This window comes from Monopterus albus, unplaced genomic scaffold, assembly GCF_001952655.1.
Source record: "Monopterus albus unplaced genomic scaffold, M_albus_1.0 scaffold43.1, whole genome shotgun sequence".
Classification (NCBI taxonomy): Eukaryota; Metazoa; Chordata; class Actinopteri; order Synbranchiformes; family Synbranchidae; genus Monopterus; species Monopterus albus.
This window is the reverse complement of record NW_018127923.1, coordinates 1,946,129-1,956,872: the sequence shown is the minus strand read 5'-3', so window position 1 is coordinate 1,956,872 and position 10,744 is coordinate 1,946,129. Positions and strand designations below refer to the sequence as shown.

Here is a 10,744-nt window from a genome sequence, read left to right as displayed (position 1 = left end):
GTTATGGACAAACTGTGACTAGCACAGAAGTCCAATAACAAAACACCACTCGGGTTCAGATCGGGGGGGCCGTTCCTCCCAATCACGCCCCTCCAGGTGTCACTGTCGCTGCCCACGTGGGCGTTGAAGTCCCCCAGTAGAACAACGGAGTCCCCAGTTGGGGCCTTTTCCAGCACCCCTCCCAGGGACTCCAAGAAGGCCGGGTACTCTACACTGCCATTCGGCCCGTAGGCACAAATGGCAGTGAGAGACCTATCCCCTAACAAAGTACCAGTTTTCTCTAATGCAAAAACATTCGCTTTCTCTTTCCTGACATTTGACCATTGTTTGACTGAGTGAAATACTGATCTACCATGTTAGCTGGTTTGTTTTCTGAGCAAGGTTAATAGAGAAGCTGCAGCACTTGCAACCAATCTAACAGCAAAATTGCACAGTCTGACAAATTTCCATCTGCTAGGTTATTTTAGAGCATGAACTTGGTGGGTGGAGAGAAATGCAGTGGGGAGTAAGGATGCCATCAGGGCTTTGATCATAATGTTATGTTAAGAGAAAATATATATATAATGTGAATTCAGCCAAGAAAAACAAACAGGAATCCATTCAAACATCCAAACATTGGGGTATGTCAGGCTCTTTTGTTTTGTCATCCTCTAACAACACTGGAGAGTACAGACAGGAATGCACCACTGTTTGACACCATTTGTCCCAAAACAGTGGTCCAGATTATGGTATAACCATCTATCCAGAAAAAGATCAACTAGGCTGAAGCTTTTACTCATCAGAAGACATCTAGTAAAAGACCCAGCACCAACCCTTATGTGAAAACAGAGAACCTCACCTGAAAAGCACCTTAAATTACTGAACTATTGAAAGTAAACTGAAAACATTAGGGACTGCAAGTATTTTTGCTTTCAGGAGGTCTTTATGTACATATACTTTATGTACACTATGAATATACACAACTTCCACAGGTATTTGAAACATGAATGTATCTCTTAAAAACAACTTAAAAACAATGTATCTCTTAAAAATAAGCGTGTGGACATGAAAAACAGTACTAGAATTGAGGAGTTTAAATACAAATATAAATGTATGTGTCATTCAAAATATATGCAAGAATAAGAGATTTAATCAAGAATGCATGAAGGAAACACTGTTTTAAATTTTCTGTGTATTACTTGTCTGGTGAAGAAGAGAATTACCTATGTAGAGATACTGCTTGCAGCCAATGATGCATGAAATTTTTTGTATAAGATGATGTTCTGGGGTAGGACTGGATAAGTCTGACTTCTTCCTACTCCATTCAAACATGTACTAGGTATAAGCAAACTGATTCTGGATTAGCATTGGTTGGATTTGTGTAATTGTGTGTGTGTTGATGTCATTGTTCTGCATGTTTGAAAGAATAAATCAAATCAAATCAAATCAAAAACAACAACAACCTATGTGCATGGTGAAAGTGGTTATTTTTAAGATTTCTGGGTATTCCACCAAACAAAGACACATCTACCTCTAAAAGTCATACTTCCCAAATAGGACTTTATCTTAAGGCCATCTGAAGCAATCCTCAAATGGGCTGCAGAATATCAAACACAATGACCAGTGCAAAAGAACATTTCTACAATGGCACAGTACTTGTCAGAGTGAGTGCATATGTAGTAACACTGTTTACAGTCAATAGTCTGGCTAAGAAAAACTAGAGTTCTGCCCCGGGAAGGAACCACAGTCACTGTAAGTGCTTTACATGGAAACAGGTGCTAATGAACAATTACTTTGCTTAACTATATTACTTTTGTGCAATGGTAAAGTCAGAGTGAATGCTCCAACTCAAGTTATTTCAGATGTAAACCAATAATATAGTACAATCTATAGGTCACCCAGTAGGCCATACATGCTGTGAAGTGTGAGCCAAGATAAACATCAACTCTGCCATTACGAGCTTGCTAGTTAAGTGTTGGGCACAGCTTGAGAAACAAGTCTTTGTTTCTGTAATGTCCTGTCAGGTCAGGTTGTGACAGGACACTGCGTGCTAATATGCTATCCCAGCAACACAATCGTTTCAAGATAGTTATTTGACTGAACTATCCATGTTAGCAAACGAGGCCCCACCGGCTCTTCAATATCCTCTAAGTTTAGTTTCAGCACTGCACCAATGCCTCCAAATGACTGACAGTGCGCACGACAGCCGGTGTCAAAATCTGTCTCTCTATCGAGATATGTTTCCCATAATCTGAACTCTAACACTATCCTCACCACTACTACATGAAACCGAGTTTTGAACAGGGGAAACATCTAGACAGGGGAACACATTTCGACACAAGACCGGTAGTAGAGCTCAGGGGGCTAAAGAGCGGCCAGTTAGCTTTGTGGCTATCACAGTCATTCACACTGGCATACTGTACTACCTATAACTAAGTAATATTAAGTTATGTGTGCTACTTCGGGTTTCCGAGATATTAATTGTCAAGTGACTTCTAATGTCGTATCGTGACTGACCACTAGAATAAGAGAAACTATCAAAAAGGTTGCCCGGCTAACTACCACTGTGCTAAATTAAACTGCCAGCTATTAGCTTGCATAGTAGATCTGTCATGTTGTAGCTGTGGTAAACAGTAGTGAACACTAGCCTTCAAGAAACACTAACGTTAGTGTACTTTGACCACTTATCACTTATTGTCTAAAGACTTTTCGCACAAGATGTTTTGAATGACTAATAAATTAATCCTGTTTGCCAAATAATCTAGGTTAGCGGTAAGTAACGTTAGCGTTAGGCCGGAAGATGACTGCTCATAGCAGTTAACGTTAGCTATCTGAGGTTACAACTATGTGCCGCGTTTACTGTCTGTTGACAATCAGCGACTGGTTTGTCAAAACTGAAACTGTTGGTGCCAGGGCTTGCCAGAGAGCCCCGGTACTTACCGTGCAACGCTGAAGCCTGGAGAATGGACCCCGAAGTGCCGTCAATTACTTTGATGCTGCCGCGGCTGGTAACAGCCAATATAGCATTGAGGGCCGGGTGGTAGGAAAGGCTTCGCAGGCCCTCCTCGTCGCAACGCAGGCAACCGTCCCTCAGTACAATCCAGTCTGAGGAGGTGGACGAGCCGGAGCCCGGCGAGGCCGCGGCCGCCATCTTTCCTTATTTTCCCTTCCCTTCCCTTGTGGGGTTTGTAAAGACCCGATGATACACGTAATACTGCTAAATCGGGCAAATATAACTCCGAATAATCACTCCTCTGCCACTACTGTCTCCTTCTGCGGCTTCTCCTCCGCCTGTTCCGCAGCAGGAGCTATTCACCATCAGCACTGGGGAACTCCAGGCAGGATTTGCTGTCAGATACACGATAGGTAAACGGAGTTGGCGTATCTACTCACCAACTACCGCGATAGCACCAAGTGTAAACGAGAACACAGATGGACAAATAAATAGGAACACCACAACAATAGCTCTGAAGCAAACATCGCCAGCACAAAACAGAGGTCACACCTTTTTTTTACATTGTGTTGAGAAATCGTATACAATGCACAAATGATGCAATCCAGTTAAGAAACAACTAATACTTACCGTATCTTACTATGCATTTAAGACGTACAACATGCAATATAGAAACTATAAAAAACTGTTTTGGCAAAAGGTACTACTACATATAAAGGCTAGGTTTTCATCCAGGAAACAGTCTACCAGTCAGATACCAGCAACTCCAGACCTTTATGGTGTGACTTCAAATGAATAAAACTAATGTATTTACATTAGGGTAATAAATTCCTGTTATTTACAGTGTCAATGAAATTATTAAAATAATCACAAAGGAAAAGCAGCAAATCCTTACACTTAGATTCTACAACCATGAAATGTATAGTTGCCAATTCATTTTGTGTCAACTGTTGAAGCAAATGATCAATTAATGGTTTGTATAATTGTATATACCGTTGGGTAAGTTATGTTTTAAAACAAACAAATAAAAGCCTAATGTTTCATCCAAACAGTGAGGATGGTATTACCATCTTGACCACAAAATGTAATACAGCCAGAGGATGAATCCAAATATCTGACTTTCATCTAGCACCATCATCAGGTATTTTAATTTGTTCACTACTCTGCTTTATCACGAAACACTCCCTGTGCCTGCGTGGGTTCTCTCTGGGTGCACCAGCTTCCTCTCACAGTCCATAGACATGCAGCTTAGGTTGACTGGAGACTCTAAATTGCCCGCAGGAGTGAGTGTGAGTGTGTGTGGTTGTCTGTCTCTAAGTGTCAGCCCTGTCATAGACTGGCGACCTGTCCCCCCTGGGATAGATGGATGAACGATCAAATACCTATAAAACCTAAGACATTCCCATCAGTCTCAGCTGTACTTTGTGTTTAGTGCTAATTATAAAATCTTAGCAAAACATGCTAAACTAATAGTGTGTCCCAAATCTATGCTAAGTACTAATTTATGTAGATTTTTGAGTCTGTATTCTGTTGACACTGGAACAGTGACAAAATAAAGTATGATCAGACCAGACAGAATGAAGAGCAAAAAATGTGCTTTTTAAAAGTGCTGCTGAATCACAAGATTCTCCCACAGTGCAAAGCACAAATTGAGAAGCAGCTTACAGGTGGAAAACATTAACTATATTGTGGGTGTTTAGACCTCAGAAAGAGCTTCATAAAACCAACTATTAAATCATAAAAGAGACATTCCAGTTTGTGTGATTGACATTTTTTGCCAGCAAAGTACATAATTCTTTTTATTGTAACTGCCAAAGCAGTATGCAATGATGGTTACAATGTAGAACTGTATATGCTGTATAGTATTCATGTGTAATATTGATTTTGGACACAGCAGAAGGTGGTGAACAACATTATACCTGCAATCCATTGGCATGTTAACATGCTGCCATCAGTATTTAGCAGCCTCACAGAACCACTGGCGGCTGCTGTACACTATGGCTGCAGATGTGATGTCACTTCTCTAGTATGACAACATTAGCTACTTAAAACCTGTTTAGACCTAGTGTGTAGTATGGAGCTGGACATAGCTATTGTCTTGTTCTTGTATTTATAAATTGAAGAAGACTTTGTGGGTGATTGCAGTTTGCTAAGACCATCTTAAGTTTATTGCAATATACAACATTATTTAATGTATTTGTGTGACCACCTGTGTTTGACTGTATATAATGTATTAATTAGGAAATACCAGATTTTTAAATGGCAAATGACCGTAGTAATTTACTGTATTTACTGATCAAATGTTTTCTGTATTCAACAGCCAACAAACCAGACTGAAGCATGGGAAAACAAGGCACCACATTTAGTAGACAATAGTTTATATCATCAACTGCCTTAGTCAACCTGCTCTACTCCTGAAAACCATACATTAAGGAAACATAAATGAACATTTCTTATAGTACATTACAGTGCATAACAATGGACATTATGCTCATCAGTCTCTTTGTGTGGTGTTCTCTCTCTTATCACGTGCTTCCTTCAGCATAAACATACATTATAAACACAAATATTTGGCACATCATTCAGTGTGATAGCATAAAACAAAAGTATTACACCAATATGCAACTCTGTGATTTCTTCCCCAGCATACGAACATCCAATAAATGCAGGACAACGGTGACTGAAAGAGAAGTCTGCATACCGAAGTTTAAGATGAACAGATTATATATTTTATTGACCAAAGACAAAAGGGACAAAACTATATACACTGATATATATTCCCAGTAGCCCCAGTGTCTAGAATTTAACAGAGGTTAAAAAAAAAAGGAAAGAAAGAAAGAAACACCTTTTCCAAAAAAAATCCTAGTTCCACGGTTTGACTTTTCCTCCCCATGCTCCAGGGTCAATGTCCACTGAAAGGTCCACAGTTCCAACTCATACGTCACACACCAGTGTATAGTGATAAGAAGTAGATATACAAAAGGAAAATGGGATATATGAGCAGGGGCTTCTTTGTTTTAAATTCATCTCCAACAAGCAGTGAAGCAGCGCTGTAAGCAGCCCAGAAGACTCCAAAGAGCTGAAAGATGAGAACAGACAACAGCATTGTCACTTTTATCCATCAGTGTTTCTGAGTGAGGATTAAACACACGATTCAGATCATTTCAACTGCCATGAAGGAGATTACTGTTTTTATCAAAGGCACACTCTTAGATATGTGTCATGATCTGGATTATTCAAGACTTTTTAACCAGCAGAATTACCCTTCTCCTCCCACAAACAAGCTTTTTCAGGCAACATTTGTCCTCAGGTATACAGTATATTAACTTACCAACTAACCAGCTTATGGTCATTCTTGTTTTCACGGTGTGTTAGGACAAAGATTAGCCTTTTATTATTACTAGAATCCGTATTTCCTGAGTGTGCACAAACATCACAGATGTTGTTTCATAAAGGTTAACAATATCAGACTGTCATAGTTATGGACCTGCTTCCGGTTCTTATGCTTTTATTTTTGGTTTTGGACCTCCTGCTTCCTGCCACCTCACCTACTCCAGCTTAACCACCGGTTTAATCAGCATTCATTGCATCCACCTGTTTCTTGGTATCTCCTATCGCCAGCCTATATATGTTCCTCTCTTCCCTCAGTTGGTTGCTGGTTTGTCTGGTTATCATGCCCCGGTTGCTCCAGCTGCCTGTTCTTCTCCCTCATTATACCCTGTCGCCTGCTTGGTGGGCTCCTGCCCCCAGCTCTTCGTGCCTGTGCTCAACACCTGGTTGTTCCTATTACCCCTGAGGGACTCTTCTAAATTTTGGACATTTTCCCCTGACTCTTCCCTGGACATTGCTCCTCTCTTGCAATTTAGTTTTCTGCATGTTCTGAAGATAGCTTGCCTGGGTTTTGTCTGTTACATTGTCGTTCCCTGATCGCTCTGTGTTTTAGTTGTTCAGCTGGTATTTTTCTGTTGATCTTGTGCCATCAGGTTGAGCATTTTGTTTTACCCCGTCCCTGTATTTTCTGAAAGATATCAACACTTAAACCTTGAGTTGTCATTGTGTCTGCATCTTGGGTTCTACCCTTGCCAACACTTAACACAGACTGGAATAATCATTGCATTTTAAACAAAGGGTTTTTTTTTCCTTTTGTGCTTTTTTTAAACACTTTTTCCACAAGTAGTGTATGAAACAGCAGGTGATGTGTACCAAGTTATATGTAGATGGGTTTGTCTAAGCTATTTACTTCAGTTAGTGACAGCAGATCTCTGACCCTGAAGTGTATCATCCATTCCAGGCTGGCAAACCTAATAAAAATATACAAATATTTGCAGTACTAACCATTTTCTCGCTTTTTGTCATATACCAAGATTTCAAGAGGTTGCTGATTTTAAGGCTGACCCCAAAAGTCAGTGATTTAAGTAGTGTGTCAAAAAGCCATTCTATTGGCTCACATTTTGTCTGCACTTTTTTTTTGTAATACTGACAACAGTCTGCTTGAACTATCACTACAACCCACTTTCTATAACCACTTCTTGGGGGAACCAGTCATTTTGTTCAGGCCATTTTATAAACTCCCATATTTCCACCATATACACTTTAAAGCAGCATCCTGCCACTTCTTCGGAATTTTATGCAAGGATACAGCTTGGACTGTTTATAATCTGTAGCTTTTAAAAACACATTTTAATGGCAGTTTTAAATCACAGCTTTGGCAATTTGAAAGTTTTCTGTTAAATCTTATCAAAACAGCATGCATATATAAAAAAAGAATAATCCACAAGCACATGACAAATGAATATACCCCACCAGTAGTTTGCAATGCAGCCAAATCAGGTTTTCATTTGAGAGATGGCTTCAAGCAGTGTCCACATTATCTACCCATTTTTATACAGTATGAAAAATGAACAACTGTTCATTACTGTTCTTTGACTCACTTTGATTAGTGTAGAGACCACCTCAAACCCGATTCTGAGTGTAGTTTCACTGGCTACAGGTGTCAGCTGCACTAACCTCGCCACCAAGCACACGGGCCAACAGGAAAATTGTTAGTGATCCAAATATCCAGATGGTGATGATCCAAGACACAACCTGTCAAATAAAATCACTAGTGTAAGAAGTTTAAGCAACAAAACACAAGATGGCAGTTTGTCTTTGCTGGCAGCTTATTATTACTCTGCTCTGAATGAGATGTAGCTATCTGCTAAGGAGAGTTAGCTTGGTTTACTAGCAGGTCCTCACAACTCCAAAAATATCAGAACACATTATATACTGACCACATATTGACAATCTAAGTAGCTACCTTCTCATCTGAAAACAAAAACACACACACAAAATCCAATAAAGGACCAGATATTTGTCTCTGCATGTGTGAAGATGTAAGAATACTGAATTAATGCAAGAGTCTGTGCTGTAAAGTGTTAGGCAGTTCTTGTGAGAGGTCTCTGGGACGGTAATCCTATATTTCCAAAGTGCAGAAGCAGATGATAGCAGAGATGCCATTCACCTTATTAAAAAAGGAGTCAACCATCCAAATGATTCAGAAGCTGTTATTTTAATGTAAAAACAAAGTTATATACTCTTGCTTTAACACAACAATTTTGTGACATTCATACCATACAGTTTATTTAGCAATGAGTTCCTGAGGCCAGGTTTGGGCTACTGTTCAGGAGGTGGAATGACCAGTTCCAGGTACTCTCAGGGGTTGGCAGCATTGCAGTGTTTCCCATACTTTGACTTATTTGTGGTGTGCCGGCAGAATATCAACATTGACCACTACATATGAATTTAATATATTTAATATGTAGGTTAAATCTTATTTCAGTGTAACGCCAAGTCCCTCCATGTGCTGCTCTATTTCTCCCTCACACACAAACACAAGACGACGGACTATCTGTGAACAGCTCCTCCGCTCCATGTTTGCTTTTAAAACACAATGCTGTGCTATTAGCAAGCTAGGCTAAGCAAGGCTAGTTAAGCTAAGGTTAGAATGCAGCTGCTGCCGAGTTCAGCACACTGTATATAGCATGGATGTATATGAACTGCTCAACAAGTGGATAAAGTTAATGCTAGTTGATAAACTCTGATACTGAATGTTTGCCCCCTCAGTACAGGGGAGTATCAAAAAAAATCGCTTGTGGGAATGCTGATCAGTCTAACCAATGTGATTAGCAATTAAATTGATTCATTTTGAATATTTACTGGCTCTGCTGAAGCAGCAAGAGATGATCAGGAAGAGATGGCTGAAGAGAGCGTTGTAGGTTAGGAGAGGAGGAGGGCAGCAGCCAGGGAGGGACAGGTCATACGAACAGCACAGAGGTAGCCCACTATAGTATTACTATAGAATCTAATTGTGAAAAACAATGCAATGATCAATAAGTTATGTTGCACCACAACAAGGATGACTACATGGACTCGACAATAACTGCTGAAAGAAGAAGAAGAGTTGAATGCACTTGTTGGACCAACCACTATGTGCAAACACTAATTATTGTTTGTGGAGAGGGGGCAAAAGATTTCTCCCCATCTGGCAGAAACAGGAACAGAATACCCATCCAAACAGTGCAGGGAAAACTAGCAACATGAAATAAAAATAAAGAATCACAATATATGCAGTGGAGCAAACCGAAAACCTATAAAGGGATTTGATGTGCTCGATGCTCTTTTAGGCATCTGATGAACCTGTGCATTCTCATCAGGAGCTCTGAATTAAATCAGACACAGCAGGAAAGAAAATCAGTGACCGCCACCTCTTCCACTGTTGTCTGTCCCACAACCGCTTTATTCAACTGCCTTCCAAGCAGCACATAAGTGACCCATTACAGCTGGATTCAACGTGACATTTTTATGATGCACGTATCAAAATATACCAGTTTATAGAATACAGTGAGAAAAAACCCTAGTAACAAAGTCTTAGAAGGTTCTTGAGTTATCAGATTACTGTATAGTGTAAATGGTGTCAGGTTGTGGGGGCATTAGCCTGAGCAGAGCCTCCCAGATTTCCCTCTCCCCACACACCCCCTCTAGCTCCTCGGGAGGAACCCCAGCTGGGAGACATAGTCTCTCCAACATGTTCTGGGTATGCCCAGAGGCCTTCTCCCGGAGGGGCATGCCCGTAATACCTCTCCAGGGGAGGCGTCTAGAAGGCATCCTAAACAGGTGCCCGAGCCACCTCAACTGGTTGCGCTCAACGTGGAGGAGCAGCAGCTCTACTCCAAGCTCCTCACGAGTGACTGAGCTCTGCACCCTATCCCTAAGGGTGCGGCCTGCCACTCTCCGGAGGAAACTCATTTCTGCTGCTTGTATCCGCAATCTCATTCCTTCGGTCATGATCCAAAGTTCATGGCCATAGGTCACAGGGTAAGAAAGTAAATCCTAAATTGAGAGCTTCGTCTTATGACTCAGCTCCTTCTTCACCACAACGGACCAGTACAGAGACCGCGCTACTGCGGACACCGCACCGATCTGTCTGTCAACCTGCCGCTCCATCCTTCACTCGTGAACAAGACCCCGAGATACTTAAACTCCTCCACTTGAAGGAGCAACCCAGAGAGAGCAATCCACCTTTTTTCTGACTGAGAACTATTGCCTCAGATTTGGAGGTGCTAATTCTCATCCCCACCGCTTCACACTCGGCTGCAAAACCCTCCAGTGCAGGCATGAAGAAGCCGCAAGGAAAGGAGCAACTACCAAGTGACTAACCAACTACCAAGTATCTGATGCCCTGCCGGTCATCAGATACCCCGCTGGCATAATAAGCTGGCCAAAGGAGGAGATAGAGGCCACTGACATCAAGACAAGGAAGCTCCTTACAATGCA

General features: G+C 41.1%; 2 protein-coding genes across 4 annotated transcripts in view; both read right to left on the bottom strand.

Annotated features, from left to right (window-relative positions):
- Positions 1–3,365, bottom strand: part of birc6 (baculoviral IAP repeat containing 6) — a 164,503-nt gene extending 161,138 nt beyond the window's left edge. For all 3 annotated transcript variants that reach the window (XM_020599885.1, XM_020599888.1, XM_020599886.1), the window contains exon 1: positions 2,920–3,365. In XM_020599885.1, coding sequence (XP_020455541.1) covers positions 2,920–3,130 — 211 coding nt within the window. In that variant the 5' untranslated portion in view covers positions 3,131–3,365. The remainder of the gene's footprint in view (positions 1–2,919) is intronic.
- Positions 3,366–5,279: 1,914 nt separating this feature from the next.
- The window catches only part of yipf4 (Yip1 domain family, member 4), an 11,911-nt gene continuing 6,446 nt past the window's right edge, over positions 5,280–10,744 (bottom strand). The window contains 3 exon segments of the mRNA XM_020599911.1: positions 5,280–6,011; positions 7,864–7,933; positions 7,935–8,017. Of these exon segments, the coding sequence (XP_020455567.1) occupies positions 5,874–6,011; positions 7,864–7,933; positions 7,935–8,017 (291 nt within the window). The 3' untranslated portion in view covers positions 5,280–5,873.